General features: G+C 39.5%; 1 protein-coding gene and 1 non-coding gene across 6 annotated transcripts; both read right to left on the reverse strand.

Annotated features, from left to right (window-relative positions):
• Tmf1 (TATA element modulatory factor 1) lies at positions 1–24,600 on the reverse strand. Of its 5 annotated transcripts, none has more exons than XM_087655539.1 (18): positions 24,338–24,600; positions 23,355–23,406; positions 21,179–22,383; positions 19,204–19,307; positions 18,003–18,129; positions 16,286–16,391; positions 14,694–14,836; positions 13,985–14,151; positions 13,436–13,592; positions 10,544–10,636; positions 10,027–10,183; positions 8,056–8,248; positions 7,308–7,377; positions 7,007–7,099; positions 4,693–4,794; positions 4,320–4,472; positions 3,218–3,343; positions 1–2,245 (listed from the first exon to the last, which is right to left on the reverse strand). In XM_087655539.1, exons 3-18 carry the CDS (start codon positions 21,860–21,862, stop codon positions 2,102–2,104), a joined length of 2,619 nt encoding a protein of 872 aa, XP_087511665.1. In that variant the 5' UTR covers positions 21,863–22,383; positions 23,355–23,406; positions 24,338–24,600; the 3' UTR covers positions 1–2,101.
• On the reverse strand, positions 9,536–9,666 carry LOC120102630 (small nucleolar RNA SNORA36 family). The gene has a single exon (XR_015687330.1). It is a non-coding gene; the product is annotated as a small nucleolar RNA SNORA36 family (small nucleolar RNA).
• Positions 24,601–26,336: the final 1,736 nt, after the last annotated feature.

Genomic DNA, 26,336 nt, shown 5'->3' on the forward strand with positions numbered 1-26,336 from the left:
TTTTAAGATTTTAAGTGTGCTGATTTTATTAATGTTATTAAGGACCAAGAAAAAATTTAATGTTAATATTATAACATTTAGAATTTAATACAGGAAATTTTAATTTCAAAATCTTTTCTCCACCACATTTCCCAAATTATTTGTTTAAAAAGTATTTTATATTTCCCAAACTACCAGTTTCAAATGCTTGCCAAGAATTTTGAAATTCAGGTTTCCTGTCTCTTCTAACTCTATATATTTATTGCTATTAGATTTATCATCTTGCCCCTGAATATTAAAACAATTTAAAGCTATGAAAAAGTTATGAGGCTTCTTTCTACCACTAAAATACGGAAACTTAATTTTATGACTGTTACTTTCACCAAAAGAACATTTATTCACGCTACAGATCTGAACTCCCACAACAGAAACACAGGAACACGAGATAAACACAAGGTCACTTGAATATTCCCTAAAAATTCTCCATTCTGCAAGATGGATACTCACAGCTGTGTTCTGGAGCATAGTTTAAAACGTAACTAAAATTAAGTTTTTACTTGAAGTCCTATCTTCTCATAGGGGGTTAGACAGTTTTGACCCTAGGTGGATGTCTGAAACATTAAAAGCTACCCAACTTCCAGCAAAATTGCCAATGTTGACGTTCATCATCCCAGTAGAGGAAGCTATTCTGGCTAACCTCTGGCTTCTTCACTTGGAGCCAGTACCTGAACAGGAGTGCATCCACCGTATTACAATAGACCAATAGCTGAGGTGGCACAGTGACTGATAAGGGCTGGGGATGGACGGACAACGGAGTCAGAAGTGAGACGCCAGCAGGCTGCTCTGAGCAGCATACACCTCGACATTTATCAGCTCTTTCTGGAATTTCCATGTATTTTTGGATTATTTTTTACCTTGGCTGGAACCACAAAAAGCCAAAAAACAGATAAAGAGGGACTGTGATAAAAGCAATTAAATAATTTTTAAGTAATAAAACCTATCAAAATATTTTACAGGTTTATAACACAACCTGATTAACTTTTAAACAAAGTAACATTTGGAAGAGGGAAAACCTATATTCTAAAGAATGTTATTCTATACTACTCTTTGCTATTTTTTCATTTGTTAAAGGTTCAAGGAAAAAATGTTAAACTACACAAAATTACAAAATCCCCAATTTAAGTGGACTCCTATTACTTTTATGTTTCGCTATGCAGATTGTTTTAAAACATTCATTTTTAATGTTTGAAAATATTGTACAAAACTAGACAAGTAATTTTTAAAGAGTAAATTGACTAATTTTAAAAGTAAATTTTGTTAATGATTTTATTATGTTAGATTCATTTAACAGTGTAGTAAAATATTTCAAAGTTATCCGCTACTGATGCTATCTATCACAATTTATTATAAGCAACATTTCCTACTACCCAATTAAGCCTAGTCAATGTTTATAGCTTTCTTTGGATAAGTAACAAAATGCATTCACATTTGTTCATACTTCATTGTGGAAGATACATGGAATAAATTTTCAAAACAGAGATATTTTTTAAGTTTAAATTACTCTTTAAATTTTAGACATGTCAGTGTGACTTCTGCTTTTAAAGGAAAACCTTAGTTTATAATTTAGTAGTCATAGGCTTAATAACCTTTTTACTCAAATGTTTAAAACATTTTTAAGAAATATGTTGAAGATTTCAATGTGAAAGATTTCAAAATTTCCATGTTAACATTACTCTGTAAATCTCTCAATATGTACAAACACATACAAATTAGATACAATACAATTAATTATGTATCCACAATAATACGAAACACCAATCTCCTTTCCTAGCTGTACTGATAAGTGGATAAAGTAATAAATCTCTGTGCTGTTCAAGGCACCAAAAAGAAAAAAAAAGCTTTAAAAAATAAAATTTTAAAGAACAATTTCAAAAATAAAATTCAAATATTACATAAAATAATTTAACTGCAAATATCACTATGTACTATAAAAGAATTTTTAAAAAGTTTTTTTTACAATCTACAGCAAATCCAAGTTTCTAATTCTGTAGAAGAATTTATTGTACGTCTGCATTTATATATAAGTGTTTACATTAGTGTGATGGAACACAAACTTCACAAGTTAGCTGAGTCTTTGTCTTAGAAGTTCATCTATTTGAGTTTTATACATATTTTTTACATCTTCAAGATCCAGGCGAAGTTCCTCTGCTTCTTCTGCTTTTTCTCCATACATCTGCAGAATAGTGTTGTATCTTTGATCCAAATCCTAAAAAATACATTTATATTTTTTAATGATCATACAAACATTTACAGTTGTTATAAGTCACTAGAAAAAGATTGCAGAAGTTGAATAAAAATATAAACTCGTCTCTTTTAAAAGTTAAACTCATAGCCAGTCTATCTAGAACAAAAAAGAGGAACTGCTATTAAAAGTTAGATGGACGCCTGAGGAGCGGGCTCAGTGAGGAGCGGGCTCAGTGAGGAGGAGCACTGGCTGAACAAACACGAGGACCTTGCTTCTAAGCCTAACACTGACATCAAAAGCCATGAGGCCTGTAACTCCAAACCTGGGAGGAGGCTCACTGGAGCAGCTGGCCAGTCAGCCAGCCTACCCACAAAACAGCAAGCTCCAGGCTCAGCGAGACTGTGTGTGAAGGAAAAAAAAGGGTAGAGAGTGGTAGAGCCAGACAGCTACTTATTCTTCCCACCTCCTAGCGTGCATCCTAGCACATACGTATATAACACATACAAACAGAAACACAACACACACACACACACACACACACACCCAGAGACAGACGGACACACACACACACACACACACGCCAAACCATATTTCTCCATGAATTGTACAATTCTCTCCAAATAAGATTTAGTCAGTCTCCTTCCCATGAATTTAAGTATCCTTGATGAGCCTTTTGTCTTCCTGATTAACTTGGGTTAAGTTGCTTGGCATTTATCCCATATGACGAGTCTCCCCTAACAGTCAATATGCTACAGTGATGGGATGAAACATACACCAAGTCCAATACTATAAAGGCACACACACACAGACAGTTTAGACAGACAGTAACACAGGCAATAGAGTCATCTTTAACATTCTCTATTCAACTACTAACGCCTTAATTCTCAACGAAATTACCAAGTCATCCATATGCATTTTATGTAAATTAAAAACAGGAAATTTAATAATTGAATTAAAATATCTTAGATTTATCCCTAAGTGAAGAATACTTACTCGCAGCTGAACTCGAAGCTTGGGTATCTCTTTCACTTTCTCCTCAAGTTCATCATTCTGATTTGTTAATTTAACTAGCTCTTCGGACATTATGGATCGAGTTTTTTCTAGGTTACTAATTTCTAGCTGAAAAACATAATCACAAAATAGTTTCAATAAAAACATACCTTGTTTAATGCTCTTACTAACATAAAAATACTCTGTTGTCATTTTTTGAAAACAAACATATGTCAGTATATAATCCTAAAGTAGTGGGAAAAGAGGGGGCCCCAATTTTCTTTAGAAGTTTATTAATTAGAGGGTTCACGAAGCAAGAAAGAAAAAATTCCAATGATTTGTTGCAAAAATGCAACCAGATTTTTCTCTAACAGTGCACATTTCCATTCCTCTATGTTATCAGAAGCAGCCAAAGGCATGAGAACGTACTTTAATGTGGTCCTCCCAACTGTGTAGGTCTTATCGCTAAAAGCTGTCACTACTTTCTGAAAAATCTAGGTGGCACTCTCAAGCACAGCAGCCTGGGCGAGCACATCAATCCGTGTTAAGACTGTGCGAATGAGAATGGGAAGAGCTATTCATTTTCAGTGTATAAAGCTTATCACTGTAACTCATGAACAAGACTTCATACAGCTCCCTCCTCTGCGCTGTTCCTCCTGTGTGCAGGTCTCTCATGTTATCCCATCCTTGAGGAGCACGTTAGAGAACCTGTTTCTGTGCACACACAGGAAGAAGACGCAAGCGTGCTGTTTCAGCACTTCCTTTTTTCTTGTTGAGAAGAAGGCTGGGAAGGAGGGAGCCATTCCTGTTCTTAGATACCCTTAGTCCTCTCTGGGGAAGGCCATGGCACAGGCCCCCAGCATGTCCTAGGACGGAGCAGATAAATCTACCTAATTCTAATTCTGGCAGTAAGTCGGGTAGGAGAACCAATCATTTGACTCTAGCTTTTATTATTAATACGCGTAATACACAATTGGGTTTTATATATTACCAATTGATATTATTTTTCCAATGTGCTCAAAATTCAGGTGAAATGAGGGCTACTACTACTAACTGGGACTCATTATTTCATGGACTTCCTCAGCGTACTGAAGTTTTTCAATACCTGTAAATGACTAATTTCTCCTTCCCTCAGCTTTAGCTGAGACTGAAGATTTTCGATAATGCTTGATCCGGCTCCCATCCTTACAGCTTCATAAAGATTGCTTCCACTGGCTGACGTAGACATTGGCCCAAATGAATGGTCGTGAGACTCATCCTATTCAGTTGAAGAACACACACACACAATTAACATGTCCTATCATCACGTTCATTCTTGCTTTTTGAAATGTCTCTGAGTTTTCTCAAAAGGAGAAAATCATGTGTATTTCTTCCCTTCAATTAGCACCACCCTCCCCAACAAGGTCACGGTGACAGTCCATCTGGCAACTGCATGTTGCCTTTAGCCTTACTCAAGGGTGAGAAATGTAAGCCATTACCTGAGATAGGAAGGATGTCTGCAGCCCTGCCATATCTACTCCACTTAGAGAACTGGATCGTGACATGGTGGGAGTACTAGAAACGGAAAACGGCTTGTGCTCCTTAGGGGGAAAAAAACTCTGTAAGACTGAGAAGCAAAAAATAAAGGAAGCAAGAACAATTTCTAAAATTAATGAAATCAAAGGTTTTACATTCTCCATAACATGTTACAGATATGATTTCTCAAAGCCACAAGTCTTAGAAGCATGAAAAGCATTTAAAAATTAGGAGCTGAGCTGTCAAGATGGTCATCAGGTAAGGATGGGCGCTGCCAAACCTGAACTGAGTTCAATCAATCCCATGACCCTCATGGTAAAGGAGAAAGAAACAGTTCTATCCTCTAACATGTTGTCCTCTGACCCACAGGGGATGCGTGTACACATGTACATACACATACACACTAAAGTACACATAATAAAAACATTTTAAATTAAAATTCAAAGCCTGGGATCTGGAGAAATGACTCAACAGTTAAGAACACTGGCTGGGGCTGGAGAGATGGCTCAGCGGTTAAAGCACTGACTGCTCTTCTAGAGGTCCTGAGTTCAATTCCCAGAAACCACATGGTGGCTCACAACCATCTGCAATTGGATCCGATGACCTCTTCTGGTGTGTCTGAAGACAGCAACAGTGTACTCACATACATGAAATAAATAAATCAAAAAAAAAAATATATATCTGCCAGAAGATAAAAAGTGTGATTTAAAAAAAAAATAAAAAGAACACTGGCTGATCTTCCGAAGATCTTGAGTTCAATTCCCAACAACCACATAGTGGCTTACAACCATCTGTAATGGATTCTGACTCTCTTCTGGTGTACATGAAAACAGAACACTCAAATACATAAAATAAATAAATCTTACAAAGCCAATAAAAATATTTTTTTTAGTTTTAAGCCTGCCTTGATCTATTTATATTGTAATATACTAGTCAGGTTTGGTTTTGTTTTAAATGGAATCAGAATGCTTTGGTTGAAAGCCTGCAGAAGCTAACCAAGTTATATAACATATTACCAACTACTCTTAAAATTGCTAAAATTTCTGACTTATTCATTTTATTTTAATGGCCCCCCAAAAAAAAAGAAAAAAAAGGCCAGGCAGTGGTGGTGCATACCTTTAATCCTAGCATTTAGGAGCAGAGGCAGGCAAATCTCTCTGAATTCGAGGCCAGCCTGGTCTACACAGTAAGTTCCGGGGTCAACCAGGACTACAAAGAAAGAACCTAACTTAAAAAAACAAAACAAAAACAAAATACCTGGGGGCTGAACAGCTGGCTAAGCAGTTAAGAGTACCAGCTTAGGAGAACCAGGATTCAATTCCAGGCAGGGACACAGTGACTGGAAACACCTCTAACCTGCTCTGGGGAATCTAATGCCCTCTTGTGGCGTCTAAGGATACTGTATGCATGTGGTACAAAGACATACATACACGTATACACATAAAATAAAAATAAAATTAAAAATTAAAAAACATCCAAATATATTCAAAAGGTAATTTCCATTTTTGTGGACTTATTTTAACTTACTGTGCTAACTTTCAGTTTGTTACAATTCTTTAAGAATAGAAAAGATGTTTTGTAAAAATTCCCTTTAGGAGCTAAGGAGGCGGCTTAGTGCATAAAGCATGGAGACCAGATTTCAGATGCCAGAATCCATAGAAAAAACAGGCAAATGTAGCAGCTCCCTATAATCCCAGTGCCCAGGGGGTAGACATGGGATCCCTGAGACAGCTAGCTAGTTAGAGTAGCTCTAGGTTCAGCAAGAGACTTGCCTCAGTAAAACAAAGTAGAGAGTAACTGAAGACACCCAATATCAACTTTGGACCTCCACATACATGTGCACAGACACAACTGCACATATGCAAACACACATACGCATGTTTCCACACAATACACTAACACACATGCAAAACATAAATGACAACAACAAAAACCTCACTACATTTACTAATCAGAAAGGTACAACAAGCCAATTCATTCTCAAGTTGCCTTCGGGCCATTTACTACATTAGTTTCAGTGAGACATCACAAAAATTTTAAAATTTCAAGCATTTTTAAAAGTGCAAATGTTTCTATAATTTAGAACCTAACCACAGACCAATTTGAATGCACTCAAATGACTTCAAATTGTTCTCATGGAACACTGCAGTGCTACCACACTCAGCCCAGAAATTTTACAAGGGGAAAAACTTAAGACGTCAGTACTACTAAACGAACCCACAGTCACCCACAACAGCTTAGCTATACAAATTAGCACAAACCACCACAACTTAGTACCTTTTCTTTTAGTGTTTCTTGAGTGAAAATGGTTTTCTTCCTTTCTTGTTCAACTTTCATTCTTTCCATTTCTAACTGACTGCTCAAAAGTGTCTAAAGGAGAGAGTACAGCGAGATCATTTTGAGATACTAGCCCATGGCACCGGCATGAGTCAACTGCAAAGCTCAGAGTGTCAAGTACAAGCTGCCCCTTCCCCACTGAAGACAAGGTTCCTGCTCAGCCAGCTTAACTCAGCAGCAGCTCGCTGCCATCCCATCCATCTAAATGCAAGCCCTGGGGAGAGCGAACACCAGGAAATACCTTTTCTTTCCTTGCCTCTTCAAGTGTTCTTACATATTCATCTTTTAGATTTTCTAATTCAACCTGGTACCTAGTAAACCAGAGGGAATTAAACAAAACAAAAAGACAACAGGACAGACTATTAAAACCTCTCCACTTGTCAAACCCCAGTTAGTCAGTAGTCATTTTGTCACCAGCTGAGCATTGAAGGCTTTTCAGCTGACTGTTCCAGATCACCGAGCCTCAAAAGTTCTACTCCCCCAACCCCATATTTTAAACCAGTACTCAGAAATTTAAAATAGGACATTTAAACAGTAATTTTAAGTACCACCATTCCGAGCTCAAATGTAACAAAAAAGAAAAAGAAAGAAAAAGCAGAAATCAAGGGTAAAAGTTTATCTATTATGACTTTATGTAATTTCAGATAGATGATTTTACAGGCCATGGTTTTAGGAGAATCCAAATACTTATTTAGAGAAAAAAAATGGAAGACTACAAAGCCACCCCCACCCCACCTTTGCTTTCGTTGGTGGCATTGGCCTCTTTTTAAAAAATACATATTGATGGGATTTTACCTGGAAAACCACAACATAAGTAGAGCATAGCATGCAGCCTCACAAGACCTACAAGTGGATCCTTCCCTAGCCTGACGCATGTCACAATGACCCTGACTTTAAATACTGCAAGGTGTTCACTTTCAGTACTCCATGCAATGACACTGAGACCCAAATGTCAAGAACCACAGAGAATAACACATAAATATACTCACCGGCTATTTTCATCCTCTAGTTTTCTTAATTTATTTTTCTCTGACTCTAGCTGGGCCTGCAGTCTACTGTTTTCCTGTCGTAGTAATGCATTCTGCGACTCCACTGAAGACATCTGGATTTTGTTGGCTAGGAGTTCTTCCGTAGCTGCACGTTCTCTTTCAACTGCTGCAGCCAACAAGGTCTGTGATTCACCTGGTTACAGAGGAAGAAGAAATCAAACACATACACCAGGGAAAGATCAGACACCAGGTCGTTTCTGACCTCAAATTTCTAGTGATTCAAGTTTCCAGACAAAGACAAGTAGCCAGCACTGCTCAATGCACAAGTTAGCATTCTCTCCTCAGCCTATCTACTTGAAAACACTGTTATTCAGTTATTTAGGGGAATGAGTCAACAAATAGCACTGGAGCAACCACATATCCAGACAAACGTAGACTAGTAAAAGACAAATAGAATTAAAAAAAAAAAAAGCACAACGAAAGAGAGTCCTTCAAACAAACTTCTGTGGCAGGTAAAGAGGAGAGGAGAGAAAGACGCATGGGCTAAGGATGGAGCTTCCCTGGTTAGTTAGCATGCATGAGGCCATGGTTTCATCCCCAGCACTGCATAAACCAAGGTTGGTGGTGTACATCTATAAACCCATGACTTGGCAAAAGAAGCAGGAGGAGTTCAAGACCATCCTTGGCTACCTAGAGAGTTTGAGGTCCAGTTTCAGATCATTTTGATGTCAGTTTGGCTATATGAGACCCTGTCTTATTTAGTTGTTTGTTGGTAATATAAAAAAGACAAGGTACAAATTGGAAAAAAATAAATGCAAGACACATGTAGGCTTAAAGTACAGATAGAACTCTCTAGTTTAAAAATGAGCGAAAGCTATGAGCAAGCAGCTCATCCTACAGGGTGGACAAGTGGAAAACAAGCACATGAAACAATGATCCACATCAGCTCTCAACAGGGAAAAGAAAATTGAGATGATGAGATATAAGAATTTATGAATGATAAATTACAACAAAACAAAACACAGTAAGAACAGAGAAGCGAAAATGCTACCAAGGCTGTAAATAAACTGGATTGCTCCCACAGCTCTAAGCCCTGTGAATGGAGCCTTTTTTCTGAAGACTCAACATGAATGCTCACGTGTCCAGTAATTGCATATTTGGTCCTTTATTCAAAACTGTGAGAGTCTTTACCCCACATTCCCTCCTGAAAGGATACTTACAGCAGCTTCATTCCCCAGACTCCTACTCTGGAACCACAGCAGACATCCTTCCCCAAGTAAGTGGGGACTCAACTACAGAACAGACACCCAGACTAACACTCAGAAATCAAAGGACTGCACTAATGAAATGTTTCTAACTTTTTAAAATCCTATGTGTGGGGGCTGGGGATTTAGCTCAGTGGTAGAGCGCTTGCCTAGCAAGCGCAAGGCCCTGGGTTCAGTTGCCAGATCTGGAAAAAAAAAAAAGAAAAAAATCTTATGTGTTTAGGCTAGAAGTATATGAATAGAGTAATATTCTCTATTCAGTAATTTCCCTCAGCCAATTTCAATGTCCCAAAGTTTAATTAACAGAACAGGGAAGTTGCCCTGAACTGAACTCAACCCTTTGGAGTGTTAAGTTCTTTGTGCATTTCAGAAAATAACACTTATCAACCTCTGCCCTCCACACACCTGCACATACATGTGGGTACATGAATTGTCACACATACGTGCACATACAAACACACCATCCCCACATAAACACAACAAATGAAATGGCGGGCAGTAAAGTATGTGACACGCTGTGTAAGAAAAAACATTTTAAAAGAGTCCTAACTGAGGAATCCATGAAAAGGGGGAAGAGACACACCTAAACATGTTAGACGCAAATGTCAGCATGAGATCAGGTGAGTTTCAATGTCATACCACTATTCTACTTCTACACACAAGACAGAAACCCCCTGCATCAAACATAAAGTACTAAGGAAGTTACCGAGCCGATCAGAAAGATTCTTCTCTAGCATCTCCCATGACGATGTCTGGGATCCTAGAGTTGCTTGTAAATTTTCTATCTGTCGAAGCAAAGGTCTTGTTGTTGATGAAACACTTTGACTCAGCTCCTGGTTTCGATTCTCTGCTTCTTGGAGTCTCTGAATCAAAAAATTCCTACTTTATTACCACTGACTGAGGGAAGAAAAGGCTACAAACACCAGCAAACCTAAGCTTCAGTTAAAATTTTCCAAGAAAAAAATTTCTAGCTATCTTACTTTAAAAAAGAAAAGAAAAACAATATTGAATATACAGCAAGTCTATCATGATAAAATTACTTCCTTTAAAACAAAATTAGATATTTTCCTATTTTTTTCCAGGGGATCACTTGGTTCACATAAGCTACAAAAATTCGTCCACTGGTAGTAATGCTTTTGACCCAGGAATACTAGCCTCGTGAGTGGTCATATTACTTCAAAAGATACACTATTGACCTTGTGCTTGGGAAACCATGACAATACCTGCTGAAGTTCACTGATCTCATGGCGTAAGTAATCCTCTTTCCTGGCAGCTGCTTGCTCTGCCCGTTGCAGCGCTAGCCTAAGGTCCCCAACCTGCCGGATAAACAACACTGTCAGAACATTAGCGGTGACTTCCAGCTGACATGTGTGTTGATTAAGTAGGACACTTCATGCTAAACAATGAGCACACATCCTGCTCCTTAAGCAATGCCAAGGCTATGAACACGTTCACTACCTAACCAAAAGCACTTTAGCCAAGAAAAGTATGCAAATATGTATAGCCCTGCCATACTATGAGAGAGAGGGGATCAGAGCTAGACTGATGAAACAAATACAAATTAGGTACTAAACTAGGGGTGGTGGCATACACCTGTGAGGTCAGTAGCAGCGTTTCGATTTCCAGGCCAGCCTAGGCTGTCCAGATAGCTTTGTGCTACACAGTAGGCCCTATCTAAACAATAAAACAAAACTAAAAGAGAAAGAGTGTGATGGTGTGCACTTGCAGTCCAGCTATTTGGGAGTGTGAAACAAGTCGAAGGTCACTTGCACAGCACTATCTCAGTACAAGAACAAGGAACAGGGTGTCACCAACACAGCTACACAGCGTGTAACTGCCTCAACTATCTAAACTCTTATTTAAATCATATTAAATAATCTATCTGGTCACTGCAGTCCTGAAGACTTAGTCTGTGGAGATGCCCTGGGGCATTAGCAAGCCTGGCAACAACAAGGTGAAGGCAGAGCTCTAAATGGTATCAGTGTGAGATTTGTTTTCAAATGCTCATACATGAACATAAGCACTAAACATTACAATCAAGGCCAAAATACTTATTTATCCTAACTGGAAAGACATTGTGTCTATGGTTATCAATTATTAAAGAAGATCCTAGAAGGAGATAATGTTAACACAGTAAGATACAAATCAGCAGTCCTTCTATACCATGGTGGTTTCAAGAATGACAAACCCAGGCTGGAGAGATGGCTCAGTGGTTGAGAAAGAGCATTGGTTGCTCTTCCAGAGGTCCTGAGTTCAATTCCCAGCAACCACATGGTGGTTCGCAATCATCTGTAATGGGATCTGATGTACTCTTCTGTCATGCAGGCATCCAAGCAAATAGAGCATTTATATATTATATATATAAGTAAATAAATCTTAAAAAATAAAAAAAATTTAAAAAGAATGACAGTCTCGTACCCTATTTTTTACTCCAATTTTTCTTTATTATTACAATGTATTTTTAATCTGAAGAATTTTTAAATATTAAAAAATTAGGGTATTCGTGTGTGTGTGTGTGACATATGTGTATGACATGTAATACATACATACATACATACATACATACATACATATATACATACATATATATATACACCAACGAGGTCAGAATTGGGCACTAGACCACCTGGAACTGAGTTAGGGCAGTTATTAAGCAGCCATGTGAGATCTGGGAACCAAACCTGAGTTTGCAAGAGGAGTAAATGCTCCTAACTGCTGAGTCATCTCTCTAGCCCATTAATGTAAAGTAGTAATATTCTGTATATACATATTTCCTTATATAAGGTGGCCTCTTGAAAGTGACAGGGTGGCAGAAATGCATGGACCACAGCAAATTTACAACGCAAAATATTGAAAGCAATCCAAACCCATCAAAAATATACTTGGAAATTAATTAGCAAAGGGATATAAAACTAAAACTCTAAGTTTTACTATTATACAACTAGCAGAACATCTTAGAGATAGCTCAACCATTAAAGATTAGGTGCCAAATTTAAGAGCCATCCAGTGGCAACACAAAGCAAGTTGTAAAGCAGTGCGAGAAGTCATCTCTCCTGTAAGAAGAGTGGCAGAGACACAAGTGTGGCTGATGACTCCATCAGAATGACTGTCTGTAGCCCTGCCCTTAGGACAGAAACACTGAAGTGAGACTGACACTGATAAAGTGATGATGCTTTGACCAGGAGGACCAACAGGGTGGAACACATTAGAAACCAAGCTTTCATCCGTAAGTCATTTATCCACCAAATATGTGAAACAAAACCAAACGTTAACTGAGGTTGCTGAGAATAGCTTTGCGTGTTTTGAACAGTGCTTGGAAAACTAGATGTCTGTATACATAAGACCTACTGTGCAATGAAGCTGCAGTTCAGTAGGGCAACACTTCCCTAGCACATAAAATGCTGCATTAAAAGAATCAAACAAAACAAAGTATAATGAATATTTATAGCAGCATTATTCATGTTAGCTAAATGATATATCTCAAATGTTCAATATGTATAATATTATGTTTATGTAATTAGTTAGTTCCCCCCCCCCCCCCTTTATGTTTTTTTCCAGACAGGGTTTCTCTGTGTAGCTATGGCTGTCCTGGAACTCATTCTGTAGACCAGGCTAGTCTCAAAGTCAAATATTCATCTTCCTCTGACTCCCAAGATCTGAGATTAAAGGTATGCACCACCACTGCCTGACAATATTTGACAATTTTGTAACCACAGCATGCCAAACTTTCTTTCTTCCTTCATTAGGTTCATGAACTGCCAGAAATGTTGTTACATATATGTCCAAGAGTCAATTATATAATACAGTCTCTGGAAACTGTGTTTTAATCATATGCACATATATTACTCTGGCAACAGGATACCTAGTTTCATAAAACTCTATTTCCCCTGGCAGTGAGGGTTTAGCTCTATCATCGAGCTACATCCCACAACACCATATACTCATAAACATGTAAAAAACCACAGAAAGCCAAGAAATAAAAAATGGCAGTAACACAGTCATAGAAGCCTCCCAGGTATACTCTTAGAAGGACAGACTCACATTTGTTAGCAAACTGTTTCACTCTGCAGAAACATGCAAATATACAAAAGTTGGCTTTGACTACCACTGCCTACCTGAAGTGCTAAAGTCTCTTGCTGCTGACGGGCTTCTTCCTGGGCCTTCTCCAGTGCCCCAGAAAGTTCTTCTTTAGCTTTCATCTCACGCCTCAGAGCAGCTTCTTGTACCTCACTGTCCTTAGCAGCGTTGGCTTTGTGAAGATCAGTAAGTTCTCTGTAAAAAGTAGATTGATACTTTTCATTTATTAATAAAATGCAAATGTAAACACATACCTTGCACTGATTCAATTTCTATGTACTATAGAAATCTCAAAATAACAGCCAGCACATCCGTACAATAACTCTTAAAATTGGACTTGCTTTGTCTAATAACAAACGCACTCATAGGAAAATCTATAAATGTTGCTAGTACCCAGATAACAGAAAAAAGACAAGTTGGAGAGAGCACTCAGTATTTAAGAGTAGCAATCTCGTTAGGAATGTGGTACACAGACATGCATGTAGAAAAAATACCAACGCACATAAAAACTTAAAACAAAATAGAAAAGAGACTTCTTCGACCTCCCACCATGATAACAGACTCTAGACACGCTGCTTATTTCGTACCTGTAGGCACTGTCTAGGGCAGCCTGAGTACTTCGGCTCTTTTCTTCAAGTTCATTCATGTCTACCTGAAGTCGGCCAAGATCTTTTTCCTGGCGTTCTACTACAGAATTTAGTTTTTTAATGTTTTCTCTATGTTGTTTCTCAACCTCTTCTTTGCCATCAAGGACCTATGTTATCAAAGCAAATAAGAACACTTTTCAATAAGTGATGTCATGGTAGATGATGTATTCCATGAATCTCTTCACTCTGGTTATAGCGTGAATAGAAAATGTGGCCCACTGGCACACGTGTCTCAACACAGCTCTACTCAAGGTAAGTTTTGGAAAGCTGTTAGAACCTTGGCTGGAAGAAATGGGAGAACAGACCTTCAGGGTAAGCCCAGCTCTGCTTCTCTACATTCTGGTTGGCACCAAGTAATAAACACTTGCCACACACTGGCACCACCACCTACCAAGCCTCTGTTATACCTTCCCCATACTGATGGAATCTCATCTTTGGAATCTTGGGTTAAAGAAAACATCATCTTCAAGTTGTTCATGTCAAGTATTTATCACAGTGACGTAAGAGAACATTAGCTACTCATTTGTCTATTAAACTGAAACCCTTTTCTTGCCTGACATCCCATTATCATTCTGACTGCTGCACACACCATGGCCAACTACAGGAAGTGAGATCAATGCATTTTCAGAGCACAGTGACTGCTGGTCACCTGTCTTAAATGCTGTAGCTCCTCTTCCAGCTCCTTAGCTTTTTTCTTCAGCTTTGCAATAACACTTTCATTGTCTTTATCCTTAGCTCTTAATTTCTTAATCATGTTGGAATTATGCAGCTGCTGCTTCGAAAGTTTTTCTCCTGGTGATTGTAAAAATACAACAATGACAACAACAAAACCAGTGAGTGTCTAAGAACCTGCATCCCTTCAATGTTAAAACTCATTTGAACAGGAATTATCAATAAATATTAAAATTACCATGTGACGGGATTCTAGGTAACAAGATACTAACAGTCTTTATTTGATGTTTAGCCTCAAACTCAGGATCCTCCTAGTACCACAGCCTCCCAAACACTGGGATTATAGGTGTGTACCACCATATCCAGCTTATAGCTATATTTCAGAATTGCCTATGTACCTATAGTTCCTACTAAAAAAAAAGGGGGGGTTTCTAAAAGACAGGGAAGTATCTCATATCGAGTATTGTACCAAATAATATCAAACATATTTACTGATTAAAGGAATTCTTAGTAAGTAAAAAAATCAAAGGTGGGAAAAAGTTAATTTCAAATTAAGTGACTGCTTCTAATTGTCCTCAAATTCTATACCTGCTCCAAAACACATTTACGTTCAATAACTTAGGAAATGTCCGCTCCACATTTGTAATATGAACATTTTAAAAAGATCTAACATTAACAATCTTTAAAATAACTGCAATCTCGCCATACAGTGAGCTTTATACAGCCATCAGTAATAGTATACAAAATATTTAATTCTATAGTGACATGAGAAGGCTGCACATGAAATATACAATCTTAACTATGCTTGAAGATGCAAAGATACACTGAAGAAAAACTGACCTCCAAGAGTAAAAAAAAAAAAAATCCAAATAATTAAAAAAACAAAATACAAAAATAGTAAAAGTCATCAAATGTTAAAACCTCATCGTACTCAGACCAGGAACTCGAAGCCCTTACAGACCCACAATCACAGCTTTCCAACGTCTTTGTTCAGTGATGGACTCTTTTATGACAGTCACAAACTTGTAAAGGGCAGCACAAATTTCTGCCCAGTTTTTAGAAACTTAAAAAAAAAGGGGGTGGGGGGTGGGGTTGGGGATTTAGCTCAGTGGTAGAGCGCTTGCCTAGCAAACGCAAGGCCCTGGGTTCAGTCCCCAGCTCAGAAAAAAAGAAAAGAAAAAAAACTCTTCCTAGAGCAAAAAGCTACACAGCGTATTTTTCTTTCAAGACATCTCATCCCAGTCTTCCATAAACTGTCACAGACACTTCCGCGGTGTCCCTTCCTGGCTTTTGTTTCCCTCTCCTCCATTCCTTCCTGCTCCTCCTGCTCCGTCCTGCCCCTCCTCTTCTCTCTCTTACTTATTCACTGTTTTGGTGGGGGCTGTTGTGTTACGTTTATCTTCGCCCCCTGCGCTCAGCAGATCCTTGGCTGTACTCAGTGTTGCAGGACTACACGTGTGTACCACCACACCCAGCTCAAATTTGCTATTAGGAAACATGTTCTACCTATTATATAGTAAGTATTTTTCCTTTTCTTAGACTATTTTTAATAATCAACAAAATACCCACCTTCTTCCATTAAGCCTTGAATCTGTTCATCCTTTTCCTTCAGAAGGTCTGCAGTCTGACTACTATTTAATCTAGAGGCAAGTTCTTCCTTCATGGTTTTCATTTCCTAATTTAAAAAAGCTGGGGTTATCATAATCATTTTCATTCTATGTATACTACATTTTCCAGCCTCCCCATTTGAAGAAGCCACCCACCCATAATCTCATTCCAATAGTAAAATCTGTCAGTTTAGTCAACTCACATACGTAGTTAACACCAGAAAGCAGCTGTGAATACCACATGAAGTCTACACTCATCATCTCTATAAGCAAGTTTTACTATGGAAGTAGGAGTGAAAACAACTCCCTATACCGTTGTCTTTCTGTGTCTCTACAAATGTAATCTATAGGTTAGGCTTTGCATTGGGAATAACACAGCAATACAGAACAGGAAGAGGTTTGTTGGTTAACATCTCAAGTCATTGTCAGTGTCTAAAATGAGCTAGCTAATTAAAGCAACCAAGCACGAGACTTCATGTTAGAGTTCATATAGAAAAACAGTAAACTACCATTAACCAAGCATATAGCTATTATGGTTGCACACTTTAAAGTACCAATACAACAGCAACCAAATTACCATTACCCAAAAAGGAGGAAAGGGGTCCTGTGAAGTGGACTGGCAGTTAAAATCACTTGCCACCAAGCTGATGAGCTGTATTTGATGTACAGGATCCATCCACATGGTAGAGAGAGAGAATCACCTACTGTAAATTCCCCTAACCTTCGTATGTGGGCTATGGTGTGCCAAGTGAGTGCACATGCACATACACACGTGCATGCACGCACTCATGCCCACACAGAGAAGTTAAAATGTAAGAGAGTAAATCATCCTAACCTCAAAAAGTTAAATGCAAGCAGCAAGTTATTAGTAACTAGGACTCACATGATAATTAACAACCACAGTTTTTAACAGCTTAAGTATGTGAGTGCTCCCAATTAGTTCCTTAAGAGGCATGGCTTTGCTCCCAAAGAGCATATGGCAATCCGTGCAACTAAGCAGGGATGGCCGTACTACAGTGACCAGGAGAGGCTGAGGGCACTGCTAAGCAAAGCATCTAACAGCAGAGTAGCAGAGCCCATAACAGAATTAGCCTTCTAAATGCCACGGGATCAAAGGTGAGGAATGTCGGCACTTAGGCTTAAGTGTTGCTTAATCTGATGGAATTACCATTTTTGGTTACCTTAATGGTCTTTGCAAAGATTCATATATAAGTTACATAAAAACCTGTTTCGGAGAAAATGTATGTATGCATGTGCACAACGGTGGAGGATGCAGCAGCCTTCAGGAACGTCTCTGATTACCGCTCCACATTAATTTTCTGAGACACGGTCTGAACATGGAGTTCATTGATTTGGCAAGGCTGGCTGGCAGGCTAAAGAGCTTTTAAAGCATCTACCTATTTCTGAGCTCCTCCCCTAGCACTGGGGTTACTGACACCTGCCATTATGTCTGGCTTTAACATGGGTTCTGGAGATCCAAACTCTAGTCCTCATGCTTGGCTGATGGGTGTTTCAAAGCCTGCTGAGCCAACTCTCCAGTCTCTAGATTTCTCTAAAATATCAAAATCTACCAACTTTAATATACCAAAAATCTACAATTTATCTGTTAATATGCTACATGTTTCTAATACCAAACTATAGCTTCATTCATGGCACTTGACAGTGTTCAGTTCAGTTACCTTCTTCGCAGTGTCTCTCTCTTTGCAGGCGAGTTGAGCTTTCCTTTCTGCTTCTGCGATCCTCTGGGTAAACTCATCTTTCAGGGAAGAAATGCTACTACTTTCTTCTTTTACTCTGAACATTTCACTAGGTTTAAAATATATAAGAATGAAGATACCGTTTAACAGTCTAGAGGTCATGAGACAGCATTTTTTTCAACATATACCATATTAAAACAGAACTGGGTGAGGTCTAGTCCCTTTAATTTTGCTCTGTTTTTAAGACAAGGTCCTACAATACAGCACAAATGTCCTCTCTAACTTCATCCTCCTGCCTCTCTTTCTCAGTTGGGATTATACGTGGCATGTATGCCATCATGCCTGGCCAGACAGTTACTGCATCAAAGAAAAACTACTTGCAAAATTAACTTCATATATTATTAGTGTTGCTCAGGACTGAAGCCAGGGCCATGCATGCTAGGAAAAACCTGACTGATCACAAACCCGAATCCTCAGCCCTACCAAACCAATTTTATGAAACCTCAAATAAAACCCACTGGCGAAAATGTCACCAATATTAGATGTGCAAATCTAAGACAAATTCTAAATCTTTCGTGTCACACTTCCTCAATGGTCTCAAAGTAAACCAATTCAGTATTAACTATATAGTTTCAATTTTCATTAAACACATTTAAAATCTCTAATACTAAAAGATAAGAAGGTGTGTGTGTGTGTGTGTGTGTGTAATATACACATATGAATGTATTTTTATAAAACATGGAAATGTTAAAGGTAATATGGTAAAATAATTTGAGAAGGAAAATAAACTTTAAATGTTCATAATTGAAACACCATATAATTTTCAGTGACTATAAACAAGTTCAACTGTAAAATGTCTTATAAAGATTTATTTGCGTTTTTACATACATACATATATTACATACATACACACACGCATACATACAAGCCTGGTACCCCTGGAGTTATGTGGGTGCTGGGAACCAAACCCAGGTCCTCGGCAATAGCAGCAAGTGTTCTGAAGCACTAAGCCACCTCTCCAGGTCCAAACTGTGAAACAGTTCAATTTTAAAGCACCCAAGAACAGCGGCCTGCACATGCTTTGTGCCTGGCACATGCTTTGTGCCTGGCACATGCTTTGTGCCTGCACATGCTTTGTGCCTGCACATGCTTTGTGGTACCACTCGTGTGCACGGATACTTACTCCTTCAGGTTATCATAAGCTTCCTCTAGAAGTGCCTTTTCCTTACTAAGTGACAATAATTGAGTCTCCCTCTTTTCTAGCTTCTCATTCAGAAATTCAACTGTCTGGAACAAGAGAACAAACACGAGTCAATGTTTGTGATGCAGGTAAAAAGCTGTAAGAGGAAGCTGTTCCCAACTCCTAAGGCAACGCTGAAGACACAGGAGACAGACGCAATCTAGTCGACAGTTAGGAGCTCACAAACCAGAGCAAGCATGGAACTGGTAGGACACACAGCGATGAACGAGTCTGGGAGGACAACCAGGCAGCATATACTTGATCAGCGACCTGAAAATTCCACTTCTAGGCATACCTTACAGGAAGCATATGTTTATATACTAGGCGATATGCATATGACCATTTAAAGCAGTTTGTTTCTAACAGAAAAAAATCTAGGATAATCTATCTGTATAGCCACTAAAGAGGAAGAGATATAAAGTTAAAAAAAAAAAAAAGTCAAGTTAAGGCTCTAAACTATTGGTTATGTTTCACATCTGAATTTAGTTGTAGCTGGATATCCCATTATATTCTTACTACTCTGTAACCAAATGCAATTGTTTTTTACTATTATCCTCTATACTTAAAAATAAAAATTAAAAAAACCCTTAAGCATTTCTAGGATGTGTCAGTACAAAGCTAACAGAAGTAATTCTGAATATCTCCTGTCTTAGGTCTTGCTAAAGCAGTGATGAACTCATCTGTAAAAGGAGAGAAGGTGCCTTTCCAGCTTCAAAAGTGTCTTGTCTGAGTCAGGACAGACTAAAAATCACTTACCTTCCTAAAGACACTAAAAACATGAACAGTATCTAGTGTTGCCTTTGGGGGATTCAAGATACCAGCATATACTCTATGATTGCTGCTGCTTGTTCAAAAATATAGCATAGCGTTTTGTCCCTGAACAATATTAAACCTAAGGAACAGAACCTGCTGCACTCAAAAATGTTAGCTAAGGCAACACTGAGCATTCGCAGTGCATTCTCCACGTTCTATAAACACTTCAGAAGCCTATTAAAGATGTTAGCTCCTGTTCATAAACTCTGGAAAAACCAAAGCTGTGGTTTAACATTAAAGAACAGACACCATTTTCTCTTGTATGTATTAGGAAGAATTCACTGGTCATCCCAGGTTTTACTTTTGCTCCTTGGGCATTTCATTTTTTATTCATGTAAGATACCTATTAAAAACAGATTGTAAAAGTAACGTAAGGAAAAACCAAGCCAAAACATTGTAAGAAGCATACTTGCTATATCATAAAACATCAACATTAGAATATTAATCATGGGCTAGAGAGATGGCTCAGCAGTTAAAAACACTGACTGCTCTTCCAGAGGTCCTGAGTTCAATTCCCAGCAACCACATGGTGGCTCACAACCATCTGTAATGGGATCTGATGCCCTCTTCTGGTGTGTCTGAAGACAAGCTATAGTGTACTCATATACATAAAAATAAATCTTTAAAAAAAAAGATATAAAGCTTTTATATTAAAAAAAGAATATTAATCACAGGAAAGCATCAACAGTATTCATATAAAACCAAAAAGATAAAATCTAAAATTTCCCAAAAATAGAATATACATGCAAAGCACTTTGATATAAAGTAGTACCATTCAGATTGATGGATATTACATGTCTATCTTCAGAAGAACACTTTGTGACATAAACAGTCCTTTGCAAACAGACAGAAGGATGAACAGAGCATGAAAGAATGTTAAGTGATTAGGAAGCAGCAATAAAGACAGAAATGGAAACATTTTGTATAATATCTACTTAGTCTACCATGGTTGCTTTGCAAGCATTTCAAATAATTTAACATAATCATTCATTTTAAAGTCCTTAACTGCTATAATTTAAATGATCAAATATCTAAGCTCACACATTCATGAAAATACCTGCAACTCTGAAACACATCCCAAAGCCCCCTTCTACTCTGTAGTTACCTTGCCAACATCTTCTTGCTCCAGCTGTGGTGCTTTTGGGTGGTTTTCAGCAGCTTCACCATCCTCAGCGGCCGGTCCAGAGGCAGAGGGCCCAACATTTACTGGTGTAGGAGAAGCCAATGTATCTGGCTGGTCACAGTTAACTGGAGTAGCACTTCGGCCACTTTCCTCTAATTCTGCTTCCTCAGAAGGTGCAATTAATGTCTCGTTTCCTTCCTCTTCTTCAACGTTTTCCTCAGTAGATTCTACTACTTTTGTCTTCGGGGCTGAAGGACTCACGACTATAGGTACTAAAGCATAGCCTCTACCCGGCAGTTCGTCGTCCGAGTTGATTTCACTCACACTCCGGCTATCCAGAGACTGCACACTAAACGAGTCTATTCTCTCAAAAGCATCCGAAGAGCAGCAACTCTCACTGAGCTTTTGGAAGTCATCTAAGCGGCCATACTCAGGACAAGCAGATGCAGAGAGAAGCTGAAATGAGGTCTGCATGAGGTGAAGACTTGACTTTGCATCTGAAGTCTCTTGCCTTGAACTAGCTGAGCTCTCACTTATTACACTTTCATGATCTAAAACTTCAATGTCACTGGTGGTGGAAGTGCCTGACGAGAAGGAGCTAACAGGAGGAGAAGGTGTGTTGCTTTGTCTGTCTTCGTGTTTTTGTTCTTTAGGCTCCAAAGCCATATCCTTCGTTTCGGTCGTAAGAGACTGAGTGGATGTGGGAGATACATCTTCTGCTGTGTTTACCTTAACTACGCTTTCAGACGCCTTCGCTCTCACGGTGGGCACCTTCCCCTCAGACTCTTCACTAGCAGTTTCTTCACGCTTGCCTTCAGGGACAGGTGAGGGAGTGCCCACGGCTGGAGTCTCTCCCGAAACACAGGCAGAGTCTGTCGCTTCAGACTCCGCTGTCTCAGAGGTTCTGGACTGGCCAGGAGACGATGGTTCTTGTAAACTGCTTTTCACTTCTTCTTCTGGTCGCTGTGATTTAGCAGGAGGCTTTGAGACCACTGGACTCTTCTGAATGGTCTGCACATCCGATGGAGAGAGAAAGGCACTGAAGAAATTTTCAGATTCATCTACTACAGTCCTCCGAACTGGCTTTGTAATTGCTTGAGAGGCTGTTGGTGAACTCTGAGGTTCAGAGCTTGAGTTCAATCCCCAGGTTGAAGTATCCCATCCTCCACTCACAGAGGGACTTATTCCTTTGACAAAAATAAATTAGTTCATTAAGTAAAGCATATTAACATTAAGATAACAATCATTATCAGAGGTATCAACTGGGAGAAAAGAGAGCTTATGAAATGTACCCTGTAACTTGGAAAAGTTAGACTCTTTCCTTACAGCATCACTAATTAGTTTCCACGTTAACTTTGGGTATAAAAGAATAAAACCAGTATGGGCTGACCTAAGAGGGTCTAACAAACAAATACAATACCAGGCTTGGCTTTGCCTAGCCAAATCAAGTATGTTAACCCCTCTGAATACATGCTTAAAGTAGTGATAAAGATTGTATAGCTGGTGAGAAATCCCACATTCAAGACTCATCTCACGACAACAGTCCAAATCTTCACTAACAGGCACATATATTCACAGCACCATCCAGCACACAATCATTTTATTCTTGTAACATTAGATGATAAAACTTAATTATAAGCTAAGCAGACAACAATGCTCAAAACTCAACCTGAGAGAGTAGAGACAAGTCTTTTTCGAAAATCATAATTAAACTGATGTGAACAGTGAGTTCCAGTGAATAAATTCACTTTTGTGTCCTTAATGGCCAGTCTGCAAGTTCCTCTCTCTTAAAACTATTTTTTCCAAAATATTTTTTCCACATTTTTTAAGATAGCAAAAATCATCAAAACTCTGTGCAATTAGAAGGTGGTAAAGAGGGCACACAATAACTAGGGACTTCCTGAAGAAAAAACAAACAAACAAGAAGCCCTTTAATAAAATTTACCCTTTAATATTAAAGAGCCCAAAGCTACCAGGAATGAGGAGTGTTGGGGAAACTGAACTGGGGACAGAGTTTTACATTTATTTGTTCAGTGTGTAAAAACCAGAAAATGAAGCTTAAAACAAGATTAGGTCTTTGAGGTAGTTAATTAGCATCCTCATGGATACCAGGGTTTAAGTCTGCATCTTGAAAAATGTGGTAGGAAATTATAGTTACCTCACATCCACTTAAACTATCCCCATTCTTCAGACCCACGTCGTTTTGTAATCTAAAACACAACAGGTGATCAATGAAAATAGCATTTAGAAAGCATATTCCATTCCAGACAACCTGCCCTTAAAAATAAATTATATAGCACTATTCATGTCTCAGATTTCGCGCGGGGCAGGGAATAACGAGTATCTTTATATCTGAAACTAAACCCACGTTTAGTAACTCCAACTCTGGGGTCCAACCACAGAAATGTGAGCTACTCAATAGCAAGGTAACATGTGAAATGAGATCCCGACATACGTACAATCAGACATAAACTAAGATATCAACGACTCGGCTTCGGTCTCGAGTTTTCAACAATGTACAACTAAAACCAGAAACCAGAGTGGTCAACTACTCTTTTCATCCAAAGGTCTGCACTGTGTCCGTTGCTACACGCGTAAAAATGCTCAAGAATCCCTCAGACTTAAAGACACAAGTAACCGAAACCATGGAAAGAGTAATTTCAGCCAATCCGAAAGACCTGATACTGGAAAGACCAAAAAAAAAAAAAAAAAAAAAGAGCTACAGTTGGGAACTCTCAGAGCACTCTCTTGCTACTATGCCCAGTACAGTCCGGGCCTCACCTGGAGAAAGTTAACTTAAGCAATGAGTTTCGGTTAGCTCTTCTGTAGAACACGGGCACTACCATCCGACTCGGTTGTTTTGACAAGGAAGCTTTTTGTAAAGTCGTTGTGCCCATTAATCGCTACTCGCAGGGCTCCCTGACTTGGGATTTACACAGTTGGGACCTAGGACGCAAAGGCGGAAGATGCGTAGCAATTAGGGATCTGAGGGTGTGCTCCGGCCTGACTCTGTAGGAAGGGCCTGGGGCCAGGACCAGAGCTCGAGGTGACACCAGAGGTCAGCAGGACCCGCACTGGGACCGCAGCATGCGGAACAGGGGTCTGACGGTAGGCAGGAGCGACACCCCGGGACCCGCTTACCTGGCTCACCGTACGGGATGGCCTCGGCCCAGGCGCTCGGCTCTTCCTCCTGGATGTCCAGGACCCTGTCGATGGACTTCTGGGCCTGGGACAGGGCCTGCTTGGCGAAGCTGGACAACTGCGAGGCATTGAACCAGCTCATGGCCCCTCCTCAGCGCCGGGTCCGGCCGGCACCGGCGGCCTCAGCGGTGGCCCCGGCCCACCGCCTCCCGCGGCCGCCCGGCGTTCGGAGCCTCCGGCACAGCTGAGCCGGGCTCCGCCGCGCATGCGCGCGCCCTTCCACGTACACAACCACCAGATCCGGGAGCTGAGTCCCGCCCACACGGAAGGACGCGGACGGTGGCGTGAAGCCACATCCGGGAGCCGAGGGTAGCCCTTAGTTACCCGCAGACTCTAGGTTTCATGGCCACCTCCAGCCGCCAACGGACCCTGTCTGCGCCCAGGCCCAGACCTCCGGGAACAAAAGAAGCAGTGCCTGCCTCGCTGTAAACACGACGGCTAGGCCTCACAGTAATTTCTCTTGGCACTCGAAAAAGAGTTGACCAGTCTCCGCCTGGCCTTCATGTCTTTGCCTGACTTTTTAGGGGCACCGTCCCAGGTTCTGGAACATTTACAGATAAAAATCCTTCCTCACACAGAGTTTTGTCATCTGAATGGTGTTCATCAGCACATTCCTATGTTAAGAGGTGGAGCTTTTAGGAACTTCCTGGGTCACGAGATGGCAACACCCTTGGGAAAGAGATAAATGCCCTAATCAGAGGTCTGAGTGCCTCCACCCTTCTCAGCATCATACCAAGGCCATGCCAGCCTTGAGCCAGAAATAGGTGCGCCCTCAGCAGCTGTATTCATCTTGTACCTCCCAGTCACAAGAACTGTAAAAATTAAGTGTTTCTGTAGCCTATGAGCCAGCACTTTATGGCAATTTGTAACAGCAGTTTCATTGTCATATTAACCCATCAGTACATACTGTATGTATACACTGCTTAAAAGATATAGCTTGTATGCTCTTTTCCACACATGGTCATGGGAGGGAATTTAAGTCGATGGCCTGTCTTGTCCAGTCAACAGCTGTTTGGTTTGGTTCTAATAATGCTAAAGAAAAAAAAATTCTACCAGCATTTAAATTTAATTCAAACATCCAGAGTTATATCCATCCCTTGTGAAAAGAGAATCCAATCCTACACAAAGAACCACAGCTACTTAAGAAATGCTGAAGCTAGGAATGGGAGAAAAGTCTTCCCCAGAGATCATACCAATTGCTTACACACTACCAAATGGTCAGCCCTGAAAACATACAGATGGATAGGGTTGTACTAATGTACTTGAGAATACATATGTATACACATACATTTATATACTTAACAGTTAATAAAGACAACTTAAAAGATCTATGAAAAGGTTTAGAGGGAGGAAAAGGAAAGAAGAAATGATGTAATTTTATCCCTAAAACATTCCCAAAACAACTACCAACAGGGTGGCTTAAAATGACAGAAGTGCTTTCATAGTTTGGAGCCAGAAGTCTGAAGTTGTTCACCAGAGCTGTCCTCCCTCTGAAAGCTTCATGGAAAATGCACCCTGCTTCGCCTAGCTTCACATGTTTGCAGGCAACCCTTTTGTCTCCTGGTTACAGATACATTACTCCATTTTCTGATTAGGGATGCCTATATCAGATTTGTGCCCCTGTATTTGAGAATGACCACATCCTATTTATCTCTGCAATGACCCTATTCTCAAAAAAAAAAAAAAAAAAAAAAAAGTAAAGAAGGAAAAGTTACATCCTTGAGAGCTTAAGGTTCTGGTTCAGGGATGGCACGGCCTTAGTACATTTTGTTTTAGAGGGCAATGGCACCCTTAGACCTCTAAATAGGGCACTAATCCTTTTTCCAAAGGTGTTACCTAGTGACAAAGAATAACTGAACTAAAATTTCCTTTTGACAATTATTTTCACACTTTACAATTTTCCATATATCTGACAACTCATTCTAAGAACTCTGTCTTA

The sequence above is a fragment of the Rattus norvegicus genome, chromosome 4 (assembly GCF_021556685.1).
Source record: "Rattus norvegicus strain SHRSP/BbbUtx chromosome 4, alternate assembly SHRSP_T2T, whole genome shotgun sequence".
Lineage (NCBI taxonomy): Eukaryota > Metazoa > Chordata > Mammalia > Rodentia > Muridae > Rattus > Rattus norvegicus.